General features: G+C 48.9%; 1 protein-coding gene across 2 annotated transcripts; it reads right to left on the reverse strand.

The window, feature by feature from the left end:
- Nucleotides 1-1,305: 1,305 nt before the first annotated feature.
- MRPL55 (mitochondrial ribosomal protein L55) lies at nucleotides 1,306-22,914 on the reverse strand. Of its 2 annotated transcripts, none has more exons than XM_073629451.1 (4): nucleotides 22,760-22,914; nucleotides 14,334-14,455; nucleotides 11,405-11,609; nucleotides 1,306-1,533 (listed from the first exon to the last, which is right to left on the reverse strand). In XM_073629451.1, the coding sequence occupies exons 2-4, from the start codon at nucleotides 14,378-14,380 to the stop codon at nucleotides 1,381-1,383; spliced, it is 405 nt and encodes a 134-aa protein (XP_073485552.1). In that variant the 5' UTR covers nucleotides 14,381-14,455; nucleotides 22,760-22,914; the 3' UTR covers nucleotides 1,306-1,380. The 2 variants fall into 2 exon arrangements, with proteins under 2 accessions (XP_073485552.1, XP_073485553.1); XM_073629452.1 differs by having other exon boundaries at nucleotides 22,746-22,839.
- Between the last annotated feature and the right edge of the window lie 2,444 nt (nucleotides 22,915-25,358).

Below are 25,358 nucleotides of genomic sequence, written 5' to 3' on the forward strand. Positions count from 1 at the left end.
AAAAAAATCTTTAAAAAAAAAAAAAAAATAATTGTAATAATTTTTTTAAATTAATTTTTTCACATACTGTCACCAGTTAGTGTCCTTGATCGCTGACCAGTCATATGATGACACTGTACTGCACTGGTGATAGTATTTAAAAAAAAAAAATAAATAAAACGAAAAAAAAAAACCTCATTTTTTTAAATTTCTTCATTTTCCAAAAAAAATTGTGACAAAAAAAAAATTACAACTTCAAAAAACTCGCCATGCCTCTTACCAAATACCTTGGACTGTCTTACTTTCCAAACAGGGGTCATTTGGGGGGTATCTGTACTTGTCCGGACTTTTTTGGGCCTCAAGAAATTAGATCGGCTGTCAGTACATCAGGATTGATCGATTTTCAGATATATATCCCATGGTTTGTGAACTCTATAACTTTCCTACAGGCTAAATAATATACACCGATTTTAGCTATTTGCACCAAATAAATGTAGCAGCATATAGTTTGGTGTAAATTAATGAAGAAAAAATTATTTTAAAAATTATATAAACAGAAACAAAAATTTTCCCCAAATTTTGGTCTTTTTTCTATTTTTTGTAGCAAAAAAATAACCCAGTGCTGATTAAATACCACCAAAAGAAAGCTCTATTTATGTGAAAAAAAAAATGATAAAAATGTTAATAAGGGTACGAGGTTTGCATAACCGCACAATTGTCATTCAAAGTGCGACAGCGCTGAAAGCTGAGAATTGGCCTGGGCAGGAAGGGGGTGAAAGTGCCCGGTATTGAAGTGGTTAAAAGGAATTTTTTTTCTTCTTTAGAATCACTTTAAGAATACATTCTGGAATAGAATTGTATATTTTAAATTTCAGAGTAAAGCATGTCAGGATGTTGCAGAGAAGGGCTCTCTGTGTGGAAGCAGCGGCCTCTCTGCAGAGGACTGACATATCCCTTCCTGTGTCAGAGCCAGAGCTCTCTAGTAGGGGGCATGAGCTTTAATGAATGCAGATATGTAGCAGGGGGTGTATCGCACCTCCGCAGAGAGACTACTGCTTCCAAACAGAGAGCAAGGTTCTATTCTACAGCATTCTGGCAGGGGACAGGCTTTGCTACTCAGGCTGTGGCTGATTTTGAAAAAAAGTCATGTATTTTGGCTCCTGTTGTGAACAAAAAAAAAACCTTCACATCAATGCAATGCTGTGAAAGAACAGATAACAATGCAGGTCAACCCAACGCATGTGATGTGGTGTGACTGCCGCTTATTAAGTAGACTCCTTGAACATGAAATGATCTTATTACAAAGACAAAATCAATGCTTTCAATATAAAAAAAAAAAATCTTTATTAGTTCTGCTCGTGACCCGATAATTCTATGTACAATCACAGCTCTCAGTGGGATTTATTTCTTCTTCCAGAACTTCTTGTACTCGTCTAAGCTGAAGTCATCATAGATGTCCTTCTCCTTCTTGGCCTTCACCTTCTTGGACTGGTCCCTGAGACGCTGCCGCGCCTTCCGCTCGTCTTCAGACAGCGTGGTGACATCTATCGGCATCTGTGGAGAGAGAGAGGGAGAGAGAACACAGGGACACATGACCAATCATATCATGAAAGATGTCACATCCTGGAGCAAGGTCTGTGCAAGAATGGACTCTACAACCTATTTTTATAGGTCTGTACACCCGCTGTGCCCATTATGAGGGGTTCCCACCATCCCTGTGCTGAGTTCCCAGGTCTGTACACCTGCTGTGCCCATTATGAGGGGTTCCCACCATCCCTGTGCTGAGTTCCCAGGTCTGTACACCCGCTGTGCCCATTATGAGGGGTTCCCACCATCCCTGTGCTGAGTTCCCGGGTCTGTACCACCTGCTGTACCCATTATGAGGGGTTCCCACCATCCCTGTGCTGAGTTCCCGGGTCTGTACACCTGCTGTGCCCATTATGAGGGGTTCCCACCATCCCTGTGCTGAGTTCCCGGGTCTGTACACCTGCTGTGCCCATTATGAGGGGTTCCCACCATCCCTGTGCTGAGTTCCCGGGTCTGTACACCTGCTGTGCCCATTATGAGGGGTCCTCACCATCCATGTGCTGAGTTCCCGGGTCTGTACACCTGCTGTGCCCATTATGAGGGGTTCCCACCATCCCTGTGCTGAGTTCCCGGGTCTGTACACCTGCTGTGCCCATTATGAGGGGTTTCCACCATCCCTGTGATACCTGGGAATGCGGCGGAACCGGAAGTCAACAGGCAGGGCAGAGAGCGTGTCAACAGGCTGGCAGCAGTGGAACAAGTGGTAAGCTGGCTGGGGCAGGGATGCAGGGTGGCATCCCTGCCCTGGCCATTCCGTTGAATTCCGTCAAAATCGGAGACCGGAGCCATCACATTAGGTAAAAGGAAGTGAAGTTCCGTGTCTCCCTCGGAGGGTTAAACATGACGACGCCCATCTTGGTACACCCTGCTCTCGACCGCAGTAAACCAGCAGCGGACATCTTGTTACACCCAGCCCATATAGTTCGGGCTGGGTGTAACAAGATGCTTACTGCTGCTTACTGCGGCAAGGTGTACCAAAATGAGCGTCTCAGCATACTACTGTATATGATGAATGATGAGTAAAGGGAGGATTTTGCAATGCTATATGCCATACAGCATTGCAAAATCCTTCCTTTTCTCTCATCATTCATGTAATTTATTATGCCAGGCCAGGAATTCCCCATAAGTGCCACGTATCAGTGCCAGCCATCACTCAGTGCCATCTATCAGTGCTCTTCAGTGCCACCTATCATTAGCCTGTATTGTGCTTTGAAAACTGTCATGTGACAAAAGTATCAGTATCAGCGAGTACTTGAAAAAAAAAAAAGTATCGGCCTTGTACAGTCTTCAGAAAAGTGGTATGGGGACAACACTATTATGAGGGGTTCTCACCATCCCTGTGCTGAGTTCCTGGGTCTGTACACCTGCTGTGCCCATTATGAGGGGCTCCCACCATCCCTGTGCTGAGTTCCCGGGTCTGTACACCTGCTGTGCCCATTATGAGGGGTTCTCACCATCCCTGTGCTGAGTTCCCGGGTCTGTACACCTGCTGTGCCCATTATGAGGGGTTCTCACCATCCCTGTGCTGAGTTCCCGGGTCTGTACACCTGCTGTGCCCATTATGAGGGGTTCTCACCATCCCTGTGCTGAGTTCCCGGGTCTGTACACCTGCTGTGCCCATTATGAGGGTGTCCCGGATATGCACGCCCACGGCGACTAGCTAGCCACAACGTGCGTTCCGTGACCAGGGTATATGAGGAACTAAGGGGGAACTTATACCGAGCATGTAAGACTGACTGTGGTACTTTCACAGCCTGCACTACCTTTGGCCACCACTAGAGGGAGACTCCACTCCAATCCAGCTAGCTGACCACACACAGGCAGATACGAATCTTACATACAATCTGGTGCACTCAAAGGGTTGGGGAGCAGTCCAGCAATTACTATACACTTTTAGGGTTCCTCCAGCTATCCTGCAAGCTTGAACCCTGGTATTAATCACTCTTCCCACAGACACACAATAAACGATAGCCTGCCACCACCCAACAGTTTGTCCGCAGACTGGTCTGCTGAGCCACCACACACACACACACAGATCTCCGTCTGGAAGATCTGTTAGCTTACAATCTGCATGCAATCTGCCAACACGCAGTGCAATTGCATACCGATTGGCACATCACTTAGACCGAGTACTTAGGCACTAAAATACAACAACCTTTCCAGAGATATGAGTCCTAGCTTAGTACACAGAAGTCACTTATTAATTTTATCATTTAATATCCTGAAAGTGGGCAGTGCATTAAAGATATATACAAAGAAAAAGGAGTTACAAAAAAAAAAAAAAAAATACAAAAAATACAGAAAGACACACAATTTGCTATGAAAATAAAAAAGGATAAAAACAGAAATCCGCTAATATTTGAGCTTTTATAAAATAGGTTCCTTAGATCTGTTGATATTATTCAAAGTTTGCAGACCGGCCGGTGCCTCGCGAATGCCCCCTGCGGATTCGTGTAGCCAAGATGACTAGCAGTTTTCTTTGAGGCCTCAGGAAGGTGGCAATCTATGTTTACTTCTAATGGGAACTTTTATTGGCATCTAGGTGTCACTTCCATCCTAAAATAACTGTCTCTGTCCTTTTCAAATGCTAATAAAAGAACATACGTGCATGACTGATATTTAACCGGTTCCCGACCGGCGCACGACGATGTACGTCGGCAGAATGGCACGGCTGGGCAAATGGGCATACCTGTACGTCCATTTGAATTCCCTGCCGTGCCATCGCGTGTGCGCGCCGGCCGGGAGCTCCGCGAGTCGGGTCGCGGGTCCCGCGGACTCGATCGCCGCGGGGATACCCGCGATTGCCTCACGGAGAGGACGAACGGGGAGATGCTGATGTAAACAGCATCTCCCCGTTCTGCCTAGTGACAGTGTCACTGATCACTGCTCCCTGTCATCCGGAGCAATGATCAGTCTAGTGACACACACAGCCCCTCCCCCCTACAGTTAGAATCAATCCCCTAGTACTGATTAACCCCTCCCCGCCCCCTAGTAGTTAACTCCTTCACTGCCAGTGTCATTTACACAGTAATCAGTGCATTTTTAATCGCACTGATCGCTGTATAAATGACAATGGTTCCAAAAATGTGTCAAAAATGTCCGACATGTCCGCCATAATGTCGCAGTCACAATAAAAATCACTGATCGCCGCCATTACTAGTAAAAAAAAAAATTATTAATAAAAATGCCATAAAACTATCCCCTATTTAGTAAACGTTATAACTTTTGCGCAAACCAATCAATAAACGCTTATTGCGATTTTTTTTTAACCAAAAATATGTAGAAGAATACGTATCAGCCTAAACTGAGGAAAAAAAAAGTTTTTTTATATATTTTTGGGGGATATTTATTATAGCAAAATGTAAAAAAATTGCAAGTTAGACTTACCGGTAACTTGTTTTCCAATAGGCTTTCAGGACAGCACCCGAGAGATCATGGCTCCTCCTCCCACAGGAAACACCTCATCAATTAAGTCTTTAAATTGGAGTCCTCCACGTTGCCTCGTCAGTTGTTTGTAGAGAACTCCAGCCCCAGCTGCAACACATAAGCGACAGTTATATCATAGTATTACAGCATTAGCATAAAAAAGGGCGGGTTACTGCTGTCCTGAAAGCCTATTGGAAAACAAGTTACCGGTAAGTCTAACTTGCAATTTTCCAAAACGTCTTTCAGGACAGCACCCGAGAGGATAATCGAGACTTACTCCATTTAGGGTGGGACAACAGCCTGTAAGACTTTCTTTCCAAAAGCCTGGTCCCCAGCCGTCATGAGGTCTAACCTATAATGACGGGCAAAGGTTGTCAGACTTGTCCAAGTAGCTGCCTTACAGATTTGTTCGGGGGTGGCGCCAGCTTTTTCTGCCCAACTCACCGCCGAAGCTCTTGTACAATGAGCCCGGACATTCACTGGACTCTCTTGACCTGTAAGAGAATAGGCTTCTGAGATAGCCATTCTCAACCATCTGGCAATGGTTCCTCTAGAAGCTTGTCTTCCTTTTTTATTACCGGAAAATAAAACAAATAGAGCATCTGAACATCTAAAGTCTTTAGTGTTTTCCAAGCAACTCAAGACTGCTCTTTTAACATCCAGGGTATGGAATTCTTCTTCCTTCTTACACGATGGATTAGAACAAAAGGTAGGAAGTATTATTTCCTGAGTTCGATTCTGGATCGAAGCGACCTTCGGCAAAAAATTAGGATCCGTCTTCAGAACAATTCGGTCTGAAAAAATGGAAAAGAAAGGCTCCCTGATTGATAAGGCTTGCAGCTCACTAACTCTTCGAGCTGTTGTAACAGCCACTAAAAAAAACGGTTTTCAAAGTAATTAATTTCAGGGAGGCTAAATTAATGGGTTCAAAAGTTTCCTTGGTCAGGGCCTGTAGAACAACCGATAAGTCCCATGCTGGACAGCTTTTGATTACCACTGGTCTAGACCGGGTAAGAGCTTTGAAGAATCTTATTACTAGGGGTTCTGATGAAATGGATTTTTCCAGGAATACCCCCAGCGCAGCAACTTGAACCTTGAGGGTGCTGACCGCTAGGCCCTTGTCCGCCCCTTCTTGCAGGAACTCAAGAACAGAAGAAGTTTGTTTTGGTGATCTGTCAGATGCTGTGCACCAGGAGTTCAAACTTTGGAATATATTGCTCTTGTAACCTTCTTTCTACTGGATAGGAGGGTAGCTACCAACCTATCCGAGAAACCTTTTCTCTTCAAGAGCTGTTCCTCAGTAGCCAGGCCGTGAGCTTTAGTTTTGCTACTTCCTGGTGAAGCAGAGGACCTTGTAACAGAAGGTCTTTTCTTAACGGAAGGTGCCAGTATGGTTTTAGTTGCATCTGAAGAAGGGATGAAAAATAAGGCCTTTTTGGCCAGAAGGGAGTGATAAGGATCACTGTTGTATCCTCCTTCCTGATTTTTGCTATGACCCGAGGGATAAGCTGAAACGGGGGGAATGCGTAACAGAGGTGAAATTTCCAATCATGCGCCAGAGCATCCACTGCCAGTGATGCCTCGTTCCTGTTCAGGGAGAAGAAGCGAGACATTTGCGAGTTTTCCTGGGTGGCAAAGAGATTCACTCTTGGGCGCCCCCATTTCTGCACTATTAAATGGAAGACTTCTGGATTCAATTGCCACTCCGCTTCCAATATCTGGTTCCTGCTTAGGAAGTCCGCTACTCTGTTTAGGGTCCCTTTCAAATGGACCGCGGATAAGGATAGAGTATGGAGCTCTGCCCAACTCAGAATGCCTTTTGCCAGGCTTTGCAGAACTTTGCTTCTGGTTCCTCCCTGTCTGTTTATGTAAGCCACTGCCGTGGCGTTGTCTGACAGGATCTGAGTATGCTGCCCCTGGACTTCTTTCACAAAGGTCAGTAAGGCCATCTCTATAGCTTTTAGTTCCCTCCAATTTGAGGACCTCAGTGCATCTTTTGTGGCCCACGAGCCCTGGGCCCACCGGCCGCTCATATGAGCCCCCCAACCCCAGGAACTGGCATCGGTTGTCAACCTCACCTGAGTTGGGAAGGACCATAACAGACCCTCTGAATACCTTGTCTGGTTCTTCCACCACCAAAGACTTCTTTTTACTGAAGTAGGGATCTTCACTAATGAATCTAGTGAATCCTGCTGGTGATTCCAGGTTTTTAACAGGAAACTTTGCAGAGGTCTGAAGTGGAGCTTTGCCCACTGGATGGCCGGTATGGAAGAGGTCAGGGTTCCCAATGCTGACATGACCTTCCTGATGGACAGAAATTGATTGGACTGTAGCAGTGACACCACTTGTACCAACTTTTCCTGTTTTTCCTCTGGAAGAAAAATTTTTTGTTCCAAAGAGTTGATACGGAAACCCAGGAATAACACTTCCTGTGAGGGAATCAGATTTGATTTTTGAAGGTTTAAAATCCACCCTATGGATTCTAGGTGAACACGGTTCTGAGCAAGTTTTCTTGAAGACCTTCTCTGGTCTGAGCAAAAAACAGCAGGTCGTCCAGATAAGGAATAACTGAGATCCCCTCTAGACGCAGAGGCGCCAGAGCTTCGGCCATTATTTTCGTGAAGACCTTGGGGATGATGACAGACCAAACGGGAGTGCTCTGAATTGTAGATGTACCACCTTCTTCCCTTCTTTCAGTGCTAACCTCAGATATTTCTGTGACCTGGCGGCAATAGGAATGTGGAGGTAGGCATCTTGTAAATCTATTGATGCCATATAACACCCTTGATACAGGAGGTTTCTTACTGAAAATATTGAATCCATCCGAAACCTTCTGTACTCTACTGATTTGTTCAACATTTTGAGATTCAGGATAAGACGGAACTTTCCTGAAGGTTTCTGAACCAGAAAAACATGTGAGTAGAACCCCTGGAAGAACTCCCCCTGACGGGACCGGAACAATGACTTTCTGATTTTTCAGTTCCTGAATTAGGGACTTCATGGCGAAAGCCTTGACTGCATCCCTTGGGACGTTTGTCACCAGGAATCTTTTTGGAGGCTCTTCCGTGAATTCTATCACATACCCCTGGGAGAGCATATTTACAACGAACTGATTTGAAGAAATGGCTCTCCACTGAGGAAGAAACTCCTGGAGTCTTCCCCCGACCTTGAAGGAGTCATTGTGGTTTTGCGGAGGCCGCAGGAGGATTGAAGAGGACTCCACCCCTACCTTTGGGCTTCTGAGAACACCATGATTTCCTCTTGCCCTGCGTTTTTCCTTCCTGCTGACCTTTTTGGGGCCAAAAGAAACGCTTACGGGTTTGCACCTGCTTTTTCTTAACCGGAAACTACTTTTTCTTATCTGCCGTACGGTCAAGAATGGACTCTAGCTCTGAACCGAATAGCAGATCACCTGCAAACGGAATACCACACAGTCTATTTTTAGATGCAGCATCCCCTGGCCACGTCTTCAGCCATAAGGCCCTTCTGGCAGAATTAGTTAAAGCTGCTGACCTTGCTGACATGCGGATAGATTCCGCAGACGCATCCGCAATATATGATATTGCTGCAGACAGGGTTGAAAAAGAGTCTAGAATCTCCTGTTTTGAGGAATCTGCTATGACATGGGCTTTCAACTGGTTAACCCAGTGATCTAAGTTCCTTGCAACACAGGTTGTTGCCATTGCTGGTTTCAGATTGTGCATCACTGATTGCCAGGTTCTTTTAAGAAGCAGGTCCATCCTTTTGTCCATAGGCTCCTTCAGAGTGCCCATATCCTCAAAGGCGAGGTCCGTAGACTTAGAGACCTGAGAAAAGGCAGAGTCCAATTTTGGAACCTTATTCCATATAGAATCTGGATTTTCCTCAAATGGAAATCTTTTCTTGTGAGCCCGGGAAAAGAAAGGCTTTTTCTCAGGTTCCAGCCACTCTTTTTTAATCATATCAGTGATAACTGAATGGACTGGAAAAGAACGGCCTTTTGAATCTCCTAAACCAGCATACATGCGGTCATGCAGGGAGAGTTCCTTCTTTTCCTCTTCTATCCCCAAAGTGGCATGGATTACCTTCAGGAGTCCTCCCACCTCTTCTAATGACAATTTGTATTTAGAAGCAGCATCTGATTCATTTTCCTCCTCCTCAGAATCTGTATCATCTGGAGCGAGGGAAACGAACCCTTGGGAAGCGTCCTGGGATATCGGACCCCCAAAAATTATTTGAGAGCCGCCCTGGGGTTCTGAAGATGGCTGCGGAACCAAAGAATCCCTAGAGGGACCTGGTTCCTCTCTTAGGTTAGACCTAAAAGCTTGAAAGGTGGCCCGGAGCTCATCCTTTATTGTTGAAACCAAGTCGCCACATACGGATGGAGTCTCCTCTCTGACCAAACTTGTAATGCACTCTGCACAAAGCGTTTTGGTCCAAGCATCGCTTAATTTCTCTTTGCAGACAGGGCACCTTTTCTTGACTGGTTGGGCAGAACCTTTGGCCTGGACAAACAGAAAAGAGACATGGAACCACGCTTAAAAGGCTGCAATACAGCGCAAATAAGACACCCAGGTGCACTAAGGAAGATAACATCTCACTTTCCATGTGCCCAGCAAGCCACCACCACCTAATCCCCTGTTGTAGGGCAGATATACTAAATCTAGCCACTGCAACATACATTCCCATGGAGGGGAGGGGGGGGGGGGTGGTGGGGGAAAGGGTGAGTAACCCCCCCACAGGAGAAAACGGCCCCGGGTAATAGAGGACACAGTCCCTTACCTTAGCCTTGCTGGCGCCTTGGCATGCCCCCTTATCCGCTGCATCGCTATCCATAGCTGTCTGCGGTGCGTGGTGAAACGACCAGTTCCAGATTCGAAAACGCCGCTGCGCTGACCTGGAACCGGAAATAAGGCACCAGGTGACCCTGCCCTCTCCCACTGCGCTTTGCGACCGGAAATGACGCGCGCGCCGACCCGGAAGTGCTGCCTCCTCCCATTACAGGACGTGGCTGAAGCGCTCTTCTGCCACCAGAAACATGGCGGCCGCCACCGCTCGTTCCTCCAATGCAGCCCGCAGGGAACAGAGGACGGCCGCCTTTCTGGCCAAAAAATTTGGAGGCAGCACCCCCAGACGTACAGGCTCTCCCCGAGCACGGAAGAGGGAGAGGGAGCCCACGGGACCATCCATCTGAGAGGCAAGTGGGAGGCTCACTCTCCTAGCCATAAAAAGACCTAACAGGTGAGAACCTGTGTCTCCCAGGATAAACCTGAGAGATCATGGCACCCACCAGAGGTGTTCCTCCAGCAGGAGGAAACACAAAAAACTGACGAGGCAACGTGGAGGGCTCCAATTTAAAGACTTAATTGATGAGGTGTTTCCTGTGGGAGGAGGAGCCATGATCTCTCGGGTGCTGTCCTGAAAGACGTTTTGGAAATAATGAATTTTTTTCAAAATTGTCGCTCTTATTTTGTTTATAGCGCAAAAAATAAAAATCACAGGTGATCAAATACAACCAAAAGAAAGCTCTATTTGTGGGGAAAAAAAGGACGTCAATTTTGTTTGGGAGCCACGTCGCACCACTGCGCAATTGTCAGTTAAAGCGACGCAGTGCCGAATCACAAAAAGTGCTCTGGTCAGGAAGGGGGTAAATTCTTCCGGGGCTGAAGTGGTTAAAGCGGGATTCCAGCCGCTATAATTTTTTTTTTTTTTAAAAGTCAGCAGCTACAAACACTGTAGCTGCTGACTTTAAGTAAGTAGACTTACCTGTCCTGGGTGCCCACGATGTTGGCCGCCCAAGGCCGACCCGTCCCTCGGCTCTCGGGTCCTGGCACCGCCATCCTAGGTAAGGGAAACAGGCAGTGGAGCCTTGCGGTTTCACTGCCAGTTTCCTACTGCGCACGCGCGAGCGGCGCGGCGATCTGTGAATGGCCCCGTGGTTTTCTGGGAACACACACACAGTTCCCAGAAGGCAACGGGGCCGCTCAGCTAGGAGCAGAACACGCCGCGGAATAGGAAGAGGCAGATTACGAAGACTGCCTAGCAACAAGGGTTCAGGTAAGTTTAAAAAAAAAAATTTTTTTCAAATGTTTTTTTTAATTTTTTTTATGCTATTTTCTATTTTAGGGTGGCCCTCCACTTTAATACTATATTTTTAATAACCCAGAATTAAACTACATCTACAATTACACTACTTCTTCAGATCACACCACTAAGAGGGGTTCCCACCATCCCTGTGCTGAGTTCCTGGGTCTGTACACCTGCTGTGCCCATTATGAGGGGTTCCCACCATCCCTGTGCTGAGTTCCCAGGTCTGTACACCCGCTGTGCCCATTATAATCCCCCCCCACAGTCAAACACTATCATTATCATACAGCTCTGACATATACTGCGGTGCTGTACAGAGAAGATACACTAGTCACATGTTCCTTACAGTCAGCAGTCTTCGTGGCTCCTTGTAGTGGATGGTGATGGTGGACCCATCAGGCTGGACCAGTAGCACCGGGTAGGTCCTCAGGTAAGTGGATCTGCCGGAGCGGCCTATGCACGCTTTGTTTGCGCTGTGTAGATCAGACGAGGAGTGGAGGAGGCGGCACGCTGCGGGGAGAAACCTCCTGAGAGGCGAGTACTGCACAGAGCTGAAAGGGAACACAGGAGGGGGTTGTAGTAAATCAGTGGCATTCCGTGAATACATTTCTGTACTTTTTTATCTGCCACAAATTTTTTTACAATGTTGCCAACGTAAAAAGGTCACTTAAGGGGGGGGGTCCATTATTTATAAAACATTTGTTGCACGAATGTCAGATGCATTCGTACAAGCTAAACAACGCGGATTTTACTAATAAAACAAAAATAAAAATCGTCAGCTGCACCTAGTGGCAAAAATGTGATATCGTCAAGTCCTTCTATGAGGACATATACCGCATTCTGGCCACTAGATGGCGCTGGCGATACAGGAATCAATCTATTAGAAAATAAAAAAGGAAATTTAGTTGAGTTTGCAGAACGCTTCTGACAATCGTTCAAGTGAATGTTTTATACATGGACCCTAAAGTGTCAGTAAACCCATCTACATCCCTCTCACCATAAAGATTGGCTATAGAAGACTAATCCATCCCGAAATCGCACCATTACAAGTAGGATGATTTTTTTTTTTTTTTTCAGTAAATTTTATTCTGGTCACATGACTCATCTTGCTTCTCCGTACTGCATGGCGTCGGTCTTTGGGGGGGAGGGGCTAAGCAACAGGGCATCAGGTGACCGCCATCTTCTGCAAAGCAGTCACATGACCACCGTTCACAAAGAGAAAAAAAAAAAAATCATACATAGTTTCTTTAATATTTATCTTCGGATTGATTGTAAGGCTTTATTCCCCATAGCAAAATGGCGGCTGGGCGGAACTTTGGCTGTTCTGGGTGGGCGTCATATGACGTGAACAGGCCCGCGCTGTGGTGCGATCCGTCCGGTGGACACAGCCGATAACTGATCAGTGCACCGGCCAGGCTGCCGGTACCGTGTCATCACTGTGACCAATCACAACAGGTCACATGACAATTGTAAACAAAAGGATGGCTTCCTTACATGCCATTTCATTGTGTACAATTGTGCTGCTAGCTGTGATTGGTCACAGTGATCACATGGTGCATACAGGGCCAATCACAGTCCATCTGTACTATGTGATTAGCTGTGGCTAATCACAGCAAGCATATGTTATAAGCAATCTATATTGTGTGTTAAAGAAAAAAAAAATACTTATTACTTCCCCAGAGTAGTACAATGTTACTATGGTAACGCTGTATTGCTCTTGTCACAGTGTATTTATAAAAAAAAAATATATATATATATATATATATATATATATATATATATATATATATATATATATATATATATATATATATATATATATATATAAAATTTTGATAGATGTAAAAAAAAAAATATATAAATTTTTTCAACTTCCTTTTTTTTTTTTTCTTTACACACATATATATATATATTTATTTGTAAAGAAAAAAAAAGGAAATTGTATACTAATCATATTAGTGCAGAGTAAAATGAAGGCACAATTGTCATTCAAAGTGTGACAGCGCTAAAAGCTGAAAATTGGCCTGGGGCAGGAAGGGGGGTGAAAGTGCCCGGCATTGAAGGGGTAAAAAAAGGTTCCTGCACTACTTTGATGCGACAGGAGTGCCATAGACTGCAATGTCAACTCTCAAAGGGTCGCACCTTGTGACGGTTGGGCAACAGCCAAAGTCGCACCCACCCAAAGTCGCAATGTAAAGTCGCACTAGTTTGGAGTCACACGCATCTGAATAGAGCCTAACCTGTAATTTAAAACAATTTCTTAAAGCGGAATTTGAGTCATTTTTTCATCTTCCCATCTATGAAATCTTCTGCCCCTGTTGTTGTTTTAACTTTGAATAGTATTTTTTTTATGCCAGTAAATCCCTTATACAGCCCACGTCCTGTTTCTTGTCTGGTCATTAGCCTAGGATTACAACATAATGCACAGCTCTCTCTCTCACTCTCCTGAGAGTTTGCCAGGACGGGAGGGGGGGGGGGGGGGGGATGAGTCATAAGAGGGCCAATGAGAGCTGCAGAGCTGGAGGTGTGCCTCTGTGTAAATCCAGGAAGTGAACAGGCAGCAGCTTCAGCTGCCCACAGTTAAAATGGCTGCAGCCAGACTCAGTGGAGGGCGATTTCTGCAGCATATTTGGCAAGTACAGAATCACAGTATATATAAAATAATATGCAAAGTGGTTGGAGGGAAGCTTCAGAATGGCAAAGATGTTTTATTACAAATCATGTGAGCAGACTGCAGCTCCTCTTTAAGGAAGGTATACATCATGCGGAGTTTTGCTGGAGCGGAGAGGGAATGGGTAACGCTCTGCAGAATTGCGGCTGTTGACAAAACCGGACAATGTGAAGTCCGGGGGCAACGCTGCAGAGGGAAGATCGGCCTCCGAAGGGTTTCCCCCGGGAATGAGGAAGTCCAACCTACGGGTGGGATCACCAGATATTTACTGACTAGTTTTATAGTAAAACTGAGAATTCTATTTGGTTTACTGACACTTTAACCCTTTTACTGCCATCCATGTGGCATTTTACACACTTACAGCTGTACAGCCGTCTGATCGCTCCCATAGACCCCACCCCCACCCTCCCCATGTGACTTCTCCGCCATGCTTCCTGCCCCCCCCCCTTGTGTGAGCATAGGAAAGGCTCATGTTAAACCCGATGGTCAGCATGGCAGCCAGGCACAAAGCATTTTCAGAAGCAGAGGTCAGCTGCGGCACCCTCGGCGATTGTCTCGGATAATTCTAATCTATCTGTACCGGGATCTACCCCCCGCCATTTACCAGAGAACGGTGCTCAGCGCTGTGCCGGACTTCCGGAGAGCTTCCATAACACCCCGGGGACGGGCGATTCCCAATGCTGATTGGTCAGATCCTGAAGAGAACCTCCCACATCACTGAGACACCTGAGAAGGAAGAGAGATAAGACATGGGCAGTAATCAACTAATCATCTTTGGGGATGCTGGGACTTGTAGTCCTCCATTAAGGGGGTGACAGGGGATGCTGCGTCTTGTAGTCTACTATAAAGGGGGGTGACGGGGGATGCTGGGACTTGTAGTCTACTATAAAGGGGAAGTTAGGGGATGCTGGGACTTGTAGTCCTCCATAAAGGGGAAGACAGGGGATGCTGGGACTTGTAGTCTACTATAAAAGAGGTGATGGGATGCTGGAACTTGTAGTCCTCCATAAAGGGGGTGACGGGGGATGCTGGGACTTGTAGTCCTCCATAAAGGGGGTAAAGGGGGATGCTGAGACTTGTAGTCTACTATAAAGGGGAAGACAGGGGATGCTGGGACTTGTAGTCCTCCATAAAGGGAGGTGATGGGGGATGCTGGAACTTGTAGTCCTCCATAAAGGGGGTAAAGGGGGATGCTGAGACTTGTAGTCTACTATAAAGGGGAAGACAGGGGATGCTGGGACTTGTAGTCCTCCATAAAGGGAGGTGATGGGGGATGCTGGGACTTGTAGTCCTCCATAAAGGTAGGTGATGGGGGATGCTGGGACTTGTAGTCCTCCATAAAGTGGGTGATGGGGATGCTGGGACTTGTAGTCCTCCATAAAGTGGGTGATGGGGATGCTGGGACTTGTAGTCCTCCATAAAGGGGGGGTGATGGGGATGCTGGGACTTGTAGTCCTCCATAAAGGGGGGTGATGGGGATGCTGGGACTTGTAGTCCTCCATAAAGGGAGGTGATGGGGGATGCTGGGACTTGCAGTCCTCCATAAAGGGAGGTGATGGTGATGCTGGGACTTGTAGTCCTCCATAAAGGGGGGTGATGGGGATGCTGGGACTTGTAGTCCTACATAAAGGGGGGTGATGGGGGATGCTGGGACTTGTAGTCCTCCATAAAGGGGGGTGATGGGGGATGCTGGGACTTGTAGTCCTACATAAAGGGGGTGATGGGGAATGCTGGGACTTGTAGTCCTCCATAAAGGGAGGTGATGGGGGATGCTGGGACTTGTAGTCCTCCATAAAGTGGGTGATGGGGATGCTGGGACTTGTAGTCCTCCATAAAGTGGGTGATGGGGATGCTGGGACTTGTAGTCCTCCATAAAGTGGGTGATGGGGATGCTGGGACTTGTAGTCCTCCATAAAGGGGGGGTGATGGGAATGCTGGGACTTGTAGTCCTCCATAAAGGGGGGTGATGGGGATGCTGGGACTTGTAGTCCTCCATAAAGGGGGTGATGGGGAATGCTGGGACTTGTAGTCCTCCACAAAGTGGGTGATGGTGATGCTGGGACTTGTAGTCCTCCATAAAGGGGGGTGATGGGGATGCTGGGACTTGTAGTCCTACATAAAGGGGGGTGATGGGGGATGCTGGGACTTGTAGTCCTCCATAAAGGGGGTGATGGGGAATGCTGGGACTTGTAGTCCTCCACAAAGTGGGTGATGGTGATGCTGGGACTTGTAGTCCTCCATAAAGGGGGATGCTGGGACTTGTAGTCCTCCATAAAGGGGGTGATGGGGATGCTGGGACTTGTAGTCCTCCATAAAGGGGGTAAAGGGGGATGCTGAGACTTGTAGTCTACTATAAAGGGGAAGACAGGGGATGCTGGGACTTGTAGTCCTCCATAAAGGGAGGTGATGGGGGATGCTGGGACTTGTAGTCCTCCATAAAGGTAGGTGATGGGGGATGCTGGGACTTGTAGTCCTCCATAAAGTGGGTGATGGGGATGCTGGGACTTGTAGTCCTCCATAAAGTGGGTGATGGGGATGCTGGGACTTGTAGTCCTCCATAAAGGGGGGGTGATGGGGATGCTGGGACTTGTAGTCCTCCATAAAGGGGGGTGATGGGGATGCTGGGACTTGTAGTCCTCCATAAAGGGAGGTGATGGGGGATGCTGGGACTTGCAGTCCTCCATAAAGGGAGGTGATGGTGATGCTGGGACTTGTAGTCCTCCATAAAGGGGGGTGATGGGGATGCTGGGACTTGTAGTCCTACATAAAGGGGGGTGATGGGGGATGCTGGGACTTGTAGTCCTCCATAAAGGGGGGTGATGGGGGATGCTGGGACTTGTAGTCCTACATAAAGGGGGTGATGGGGAATGCTGGGACTTGTAGTCCTCCATAAAGGGAGGTGATGGGGGATGCTGGGACTTGTAGTCCTCCATAAAGTGGGTGATGGGGATGCTGGGACTTGTAGTCCTCCATAAAGTGGGTGATGGGGATGCTGGGACTTGTAGTCCTCCATAAAGTGGGTGATGGGGATGCTGGGACTTGTAGTCCTCCATAAAGGGGGGGTGATGGGAATGCTGGGACTTGTAGTCCTCCATAAAGGGGGGTGATGGGGATGCTGGGACTTGTAGTCCTCCATAAAGGGGGTGATGGGGAATGCTGGGACTTGTAGTCCTCCACAAAGTGGGTGATGGTGATGCTGGGACTTGTAGTCCTCCATAAAGGGGGGTGATGGGGATGCTGGGACTTGTAGTCCTACATAAAGGGGGGTGATGGGGGATGCTGGGACTTGTAGTCCTCCATAAAGGGGGTGATGGGGAATGCTGGGACTTGTAGTCCTCCACAAAGTGGGTGATGGTGATGCTGGGACTTGTAGTCCTCCATAAAGGGGGATGCTGGGACTTGTAGTCCTCCATAAAGGGGGTGATGGGGATGCTGGGACTTGTAGTCCTCCATAAAGGGGGGGGGGGTGATGGTGATGCTGGGACTTGTAGTCCTCCATAAAAGGGGGTGATGGGGATGCTGGGACTTGTAGTCCTCCATAAAGGGGGGGGGTGATGGTGATGCTGGGACTTGTAGTCCTCCATAAAGGGGGGTGATGGGGATGCTGGGACTTGTAGTCCTCCATAAAGGGGGTGATGCTGGGACTTGTAGTCCTCCATAAATGGGGGTGATGGGGATGCTGGGACTTGTAGTCCTCCATAAAGGGAGGTGATGGGGGATGCTGGGACTTGTAGTCCTCCATAAAGGGGGGTGATGGGGATGCTGGGACTTGCAGTCCTCCATAAAGGGAGGTGATGGGGGATGCTGGGACTTGCAGTCCTCCATAAAGGGAGGTGATGGTGATGCTGGGACTTGTAGTCCTCCATAAAGGGGGGTGATGGGGATGCTGGGACTTGTAGTCCTCCATAAAGGGGGGTGATGGGGGATGCTGGGACTTGTAGTCCTCCATAAAGGGGGGTGATGGGGGATGCTGGGACTTGTAGTCCTACATAAAGGGGGTGATGGGGAATGCTGGGACTTGTAGTCCTCCATAAAGTGGGTGATGGGGATGCTGGGACTTGTAGTCCTCCATAAAGGGAGGTGATGGGGGATGCTGGGACTTGTAGTCCTCCATAAAGTGGGTGATGGGGATGCTGGGACTTGTAGTCCTCCATAAAGTGGGTGATGGGGATGCTGGGACTTGTAGTCCTCCATAAAGTGGGTGATGGGGATGCTGGGACTTGTAGTCCTCCATAAAGTGGGTGATGGGGATGCTGGGACTTGTAGTCCTCCATAAAGGGGGGGTGATGGGGATGCTGGGACTTGTAGTCCTCCATAAAGGGGGGTGATGGGGATGCTGGGACTTGCAGTCCTCCATAAAGGGAGGTGATGGGGGATGCTGGGACTTGTAGTCCTCCATAAAGTGGGTGATGGGGATGCTGGGACTTGTAGTCCTACATAAAGGGGGGTGATGGGGATGCTGGGACTTGTAGTCCTCCATAAAGGGGGTGATGGGGAATGCTGGGACTTGTAGTCCTCCACAAAGTGGGTGATGGGGATGCTGGGACTTGTAGTCCTCCATAAAGGGGGGTGATGGGGGATGCTGGGACTTGTAGTCCTACATAAAGGGGGTGATGGGGAATGCTGGGACTTGTAGTCCTCCATAAAGTGGGTGATGGGGATGCTGGGACTTGTAGTCCTCCATAAAGGGAGGTGATGGGGGATGCTGGGACTTGTAGTCCTCCATAAAGTGGGTGATGGGGATGCTGGGACTTGTAGTCCTCCATAAAGTGGGTGATGGGGATGCTGGGACTTGTAGTCCTCCATAAAGTGGGTGATGGGGATGCTGGGACTTGTAGTCCTCCATAAAGGGGGGGTGATGGGGATGCTGGGACTTGTAGTCCTCCATAAAGGGGGGTGATGGGGATGCTGGGACTTGCAGTCCTCCATAAAGGGAGGTGATGGGGGATGCTGGGACTTGTAGTCCTCCATAAAGTGGGTGATGGGGATGCTGGGACTTGTAGTCCTACATAAAGGGGGGTGATGGGGATGCTGGGACTTGTAGTCCTCCATAAAGGGGGTGATGGGGAATGCTGGGACTTGTAGTCCTCCACAAAGTGGGTGATGGTGATGCTGGGACTTGTAGTCCTCCACAAAGGGGGATGCTGGGACTTGTAGTCCTCCATAAAGGGGGTGATGGGGATGCTGGGACTTGTAGTCCTCCATAAAGGGGGGGGGGTGATGGGGATGCTGGGACTTGTAGTCCTCCATAAAAGGGGGTGATGGGGATGCTGGGACGTGTAGTCCTCCATAAAGGGGGTGATGGGGATGCTGGGACTTGTAGTCCTCCATAAAGGGGGGGGGTGATGGGGATGCTGGGACTTGTAGTCCTCCATAAAGGGGGGGTGATGGTGATGCTGGGACTTGTAGTCCTCCATAAAAGGGGGTGATGGGGATGCTGGGACTTGTAGTCCTCCATAAAGGGGGGTGATGGGGATGCTGGGACGTGTAGTCCTCCATAAAGGGGGGTGATGGGGATGCTGGGACTTGCAGTCCTCCATAAAGGGGGGTGATGGGGATGCTGGGACTTGTAGTCCTTCATAAAGGGAGGTGATGGTGATGCTGGGACTTGCAGTCCTCCATAAAGGGAGGTGATGGTGATGCTGGGACTTGTAGTCCTCCATAAAGGGGGTGATGGGGAATGCTGGGACTTGTAGTCCTCCACAAAGTGGGTGATGGTGATGCTGGGACTTGTAGTCCTCCATAAAGGGGGATGCTGGGACTTGTAGTCCTCCATAAAAGGGGGTGATGGGGATGCTGGGACTTGTAGTCCTCCATAAAGGGGGGGGGGGGTGATGGTGATGCTGGGACTTGTAGTCCTCCATAAAGGGGGGTGATGGTGATGCTGGGACGTGTAGTCCACCATAAAGGGGGGTGATGGGGATGCTGGGACTTGCAGTCCTCCATAAAGGGGGGTGATGGGGATGCTGGGACTTGCAGTCCTCCATAAAGGGGGGTGATGGGGATGCTGGGACTTGTAGTCCTCCATAAAGGGGGGTGATGGGGATGCTGGGACTTGTAGTCCTCCATAAAGGGAGGTGATGGTGATGCTGGGACTTGCAGTCCTCCATAAAGGGAGGTGATGGTGATGCTGGGACTTGTAGTCCTCCATAAAGGGGGTGATGGGGAATGCTGGGACTTGTAGTCCTCCATAAAAGGGGGTGATGGTGATGCTGGGACTTGTAGTCCTCCATAAAGGGGGTGATGCTGGGACTTGTAGTCCTCCATAAATGGGGGTGATGGGGATGCTGGGACTTGTAGTCCTCCACAAAGGGAGGTGATGGGGGATGCTGGGACTTGTAGTCCTCCATAAAGGGGGGTGATGGGGATGCTGGGACTTGCAGTCCTCCATAAAGGGAGGTGATGGGGGATGCTGGGACTTGCAGTCCTCCATAAAGGGAGGTGATGGTGATGCTGGGACTTGTAGTCCTCCATAAAGGGAGGTGATGGGGGATGCTGGGACTTGTAGTCCTCCATAAAGGGGGGTGATGGGGGATGCTGGGACTTGTAGTCCTCCATAAAGGGGGGTGATGGGGGATGCTGGGACTTGTAGTCCTACATAAAGGGGGTGATGGGGAATGCTGGGACTTGTAGTCCTCCATAAAGTGGGTGATGGGGATGCTGGGACTTGTAGTCCTCCATAAAGGGAGGTGATGGGGGATGCTGGGACTTGTAGTCCTCCATAAAGTGGGTGATGGGGATGCTGGGACTTGTAGTCCTCCATAAAGTGGGTGATGGGGATGCTGGGACTTGTAGTCCTCCATAAAGTGGGTGATGGGGATGCTGGGACTTGTAGTCCTCCATAAAGTGGGTGATGGGGATGCTGGGACTTGTAGTCCTCCATAAAGGGGGGGTGATGGGGATGCTGGGACTTGTAGTCCTCCATAAAGGGGGGTGATGGGGATGCTGGGACTTGCAGTCCTCCATAAAGGGAGGTGATGGGGGATGCTGGGACTTGTAGTCCTCCATAAAGTGGGTGATGGGGATGCTGGGACTTGTAGTCCTACATAAAGGGGGGTGATGGGGATGCTGGGACTTGTAGTCCTCCATAAAGGGGGTGATGGGGAATGCTGGGACTTGTAGTCCTCCACAAAGTGGGTGATGGGGATGCTGGGACTTGTAGTCCTCCATAAAGGGGGGTGATGGGGGATGCTGGGACTTGTAGTCCTACATAAAGGGGGTGATGGGGAATGCTGGGACTTGTAGTCCTCCATAAAGTGGGTGATGGGGATGCTGGGACTTGTAGTCCTCCATAAAGGGAGGTGATGGGGGATGCTGGGACTTGTAGTCCTCCATAAAGTGGGTGATGGGGATGCTGGGACTTGTAGTCCTCCATAAAGTGGGTGATGGGGATGCTGGGACTTGTAGTCCTCCATAAAGTGGGTGATGGGGATGCTGGGACTTGTAGTCCTCCATAAAGGGGGGGTGATGGGGATGCTGGGACTTGTAGTCCTCCATAAAGGGGGGTGATGGGGATGCTGGGACTTGCAGTCCTCCATAAAGGGAGGTGATGGGGGATGCTGGGACTTGTAGTCCTCCATAAAGTGGGTGATGGGGATGCTGGGACTTGTAGTCCTACATAAAGGGGGGTGATGGGGATGCTGGGACTTGTAGTCCTCCATAAAGGGGGTGATGGGGAATGCTGGGACTTGTAGTCCTCCACAAAGTGGGTGATGGTGATGCTGGGACTTGTAGTCCTCCACAAAGGGGGATGCTGGGACTTGTAGTCCTCCATAAAGGGGGTGATGGGGATGCTGGGACTTGTAGTCCTCCATAAAGGGGGGGGGGTGATGGGGATGCTGGGACTTGTAGTCCTCCATAAAAGGGGGTGATGGGGATGCTGGGACGTGTAGTCCTCCATAAAGGGGGTGATGGGGATGCTGGGACTTGTAGTCCTCCATAAAGGGGGGGGGGGGGTGATGGGGATGCTGGGACTTGTAGTCCTCCATAAAGGGGGGGGTGATGGTGATGCTGGGACTTGTAGTCCTCCATAAAAGGGGGTGATGGGGATGCTGGGACTTGTAGTCCTCCATAAAGGGGGGTGATGGGGATGCTGGGACGTGTAGTCCTCCATAAAGGGGGGTGATGGGGATGCTGGGACTTGCAGTCCTCCATAAAGGGGGGTGATGGGGATGCTGGGACTTGTAGTCCTCCATAAAGGGAGGTGATGGTGATGCTGGGACTTGTAGTCCTCCATAAAGGGGGTGATGGGGAATGCTGGGACTTGTAGTCCTCCATAAAGGGAGGTGATGGTGATGCTGGGACTTGCAGTCCTCCATAAAGGGAGGTGATGGTGATGCTGGGACTTGTAGTCCTCCATAAAGGGGGTGATGGGGAATGCTGGGACTTGTAGTCCTCCACAAAGTGGGTGATGGTGATGCTGGGACTTGTAGTCCTCCATAAAAGGGGGTGATGGGGATGCTGGGACTTGTAGTCCTCCATAAAGGGGGGGGGGGGGGGGGGTGATGGTGATGCTGGGACTTGTAGTCCTCCATAAAGGGGGGTGATGGTGATGCTGGGACGTGTAGTCCACCATAAAGGGGGGTGATGGGGATGCTGGGACTTGCAGTCCTCCATAAAGGGGGGTGATGGGGATGCTGGGACTTGCAGTCCTCCATAAAGGGGGGTGATGGGGATGCTGGGACTTGCAGTCCTCCATAAAGGGGGGTGATGGGGATGCTGGGACTTGCAGTCCTCCATAAAGGGGGTGATGGTGATGCTGGGACTTGTAGTCCTCCATAAAGGGGGGTGATGGTGATGCTGGGACGTGTAGTCCTCCATAAAGGGGGGTGATGGGGATGCTGGGACTTGTAGTCCTCCATAAAGGGGGGTGATGATGGGACTTGTAGTCCTCCACATGGAGTAATCACAGGTTGATTGGGGGGATTATCGGTTCTTCTATAGAAAGAGAACCAGAATGTAACGTCATTAATATTTATATAGAACGATAATAATAATCATCATACAAACCTCTCACCTCCTGATACTCACCGATGTCAAAGTCACACTGCTCTGCCAGAGCTCCTGACATCACCACAGCGACATGACGTCATCACCCTGAGTCCCCGGTGCTGTGTCCCCGTTTCCGGTTCCTAAATTACACCAAGTCGGCCATTTTGTTGAGGCCGCCCATCGAGAGACTGCATGATGAAATCTCCGGAAGCATGGCCCCGACAGCGGGGACATAAAAGTGACGTCTGGGTTGCCGTGGTGATAAGCCCTCCTTCGGTGGGTGGAGTCGAGCTCTAGCTGTAGTCTAGACCACATGGCCCCGCCTTCCGACTAAAGTAGGTTCGCGCCTCCGGAACATATAGTACCGCCCCGGCCGTGCGGCTTTTAACACGCCCCGCCCCTGGCTGCGGTAGGTGAGCACGTGGTCCCGCCCTTCAGGAGAAGCATAAAACCATAAAAAAATGGCCCCGCCTCGAGTAGTGGAGGTGTGGACCTTGGTCCCGCCCCCAGCCTCAGAGATGCAGCCGTGTCCCCGCCCCCTCGGCAGTACCCCTGCACACGTGGTCCCGCCCCGCACTGCCAGGCACTGATGATCTTCGGAAGAGCTGTGAGCCGCTTCTTCTCTGCCGCTGCTGCAGGTAAAATACATTGTAATACATTGTATCGTTGTATGGGTGGTCACGTGACGTCACAGCTCTGCCTGTGTGTGGGAGATACATTGTGTGGTATACATGGGCGGGGCATGCTGGGACTTGTAGTTCCTGGAGAGTCCTCTGTGTGATGAGAGGCTCTGACGTCACATACTGTCTGCTGGATGAGAAGATGAATCCTCATCATCCTCTTCATCATCATCTTCATCATCATCCATTATTCTCTATGTCTCACTTCCCCCCTCCCCCCTCTGTGTGTGTGTGTCTGCATTACATGACCTCCCATCCCATGACATGACCTCCCATCCCATGACATGACCTCCCATCCCATGACATGACATCCCATGACATGACCTCCCATCCCATGACCTCCCATCCCATGACATGACCTCCCATCCCATGACATGACCTCCCATCCCATGACATGACCTCCCATCCCATGACATGACCTCCCATCCCATGACATGACCTCACATCCCATGACATGACCTGACATGACATCCCATTACATGACATCCCATCCCATTACATGACCTCCCATGACATGACATCACATCCCATTACATGACATCCCATCCCATTACATGACCTCCCATCCCATTACATGACCTCCCATGACATCACATCCCATGACATGACCTCACATCCCATTACATGACCTGACCTCACATCCCATGACCTGACCTCACAATCACATCCCATTACATGACTAAAGGGAGGACAGACCATATTGGCCCCATAAAGAATGAGGAAGGACATCTGGTTACAAAGGATGGGGAGATGGCGATGGTATTGAATTTATTCTTCTCCTCAGTCTTCACGAGTGAATCGGGGGGCTTCAGTAACCAAAACTGCAGTGTTTATCCTCATGACACAACACAGGAAGCACCTCCATGGTTAACAGAGGACGGAATTAAAATTAGACTTGAGAAACTTAACATTAATAAATCACTGGGACCAGATGGCTTGCATCCGAGGGTACTTAGGGAACTCAGTCAGGTGATTGCCAGACCGTTGTTCCTAATTTTTACAGATAGTCTACTGACTGGAATGGTACCAGCTGATTGGAGAAAAGCCAATGTAGCACCAATATTTAAAAAGGGCCCAAAAAACATCCCTGGGAATTACAGACCAGTTAGTCTAACATCAATAGTATGTAAACTCTAGGGGATGATAAGGGACTATATACAAGATTTTAGTAATACGTACGATATCATTAGCAGTAATCAGGATGGATTCATGAAGAAACATTCTTGCCAAACCAATCTATTAACCTTCTATGAGGAGGTGAGTTGCCATCTAGATAAAGGAAGGCCCGCAGACGTGGTGTATCTGGATTTTGCAAAAGCATTTGACACAGTTCCCCATAAACTTTTACTGTACAAAATAAGGTGCGTTGGCATGGACCATAGGGTGAGTACATGGATTGAAAACTGGCTACAAGGGCGAGTTCAGAGGGTGGTGATAAATGGGGAGTACTCAGAATGGTCAGGGGTGGGTAGTGGGGTTCCCCAGGGTTCTGTGCTGGGACCAATCCTATTTAATTTGTTCATAAACGATCTGGAGGATGGGGTAAACAGTTCAATCTCGGTATTTGCAGACGATACTAAGCTAAGCAGGGCAATAACTTCTCCGCAGGACGTGGAAATCTTGCAAAAAGCCCTGAACAAATTAATGGGGTGGGCGACTACATGGTAAATGAGGTTCAATGTAGAAAAATGTAAAATAATGCATTTGGGTGGCAAAAATATGAATGAAATCTATACACTGAGGGGAGAACCTCTGGGGGAATCTAGGATGGAAAAGGACCTGGGGGTCCTAGTAGATGATAGGCTCAGCAATGCCAAGCTGCTGCTAACAAAGCAAACAGAATATTGGCATTAAAAAGGGGATCAACTCCAGAGATAAAACGATAATTCTCCCACTCTACAAGACTCTGGTCCAGCCGCACCTGGAGTATGCTGTCCAGTTCTGGGCACCAGTCCTCA

The sequence above is a fragment of the Aquarana catesbeiana genome, linkage group LG05 (genome assembly GCF_042186555.1).
Source record: "Aquarana catesbeiana isolate 2022-GZ linkage group LG05, ASM4218655v1, whole genome shotgun sequence".
In the NCBI taxonomy this organism is placed as follows: Eukaryota; Metazoa; Chordata; class Amphibia; order Anura; family Ranidae; genus Aquarana; species Aquarana catesbeiana.

Coding starts and splice junctions, on each gene's coding strand:
- MRPL55 (XM_073629451.1), bottom strand. CDS start 14,380: ATGGAAGCTCTCCGGAAGTCCGGCACAGCGCTGAGCACCGTTCTCTG. Junction 11,610..14,333: donor GCGCTGAGCACCGTTCTCTG/GTAAATGGCGGG, acceptor GTTCCCTTTCAG/CTCTGTGCAGTACTCGCCTC. Junction 1,534..11,404: donor AGCCACGAAGACTGCTGACT/GTAAGGAACATG, acceptor CTCTCTCCACAG/ATGCCGATAGATGTCACCAC.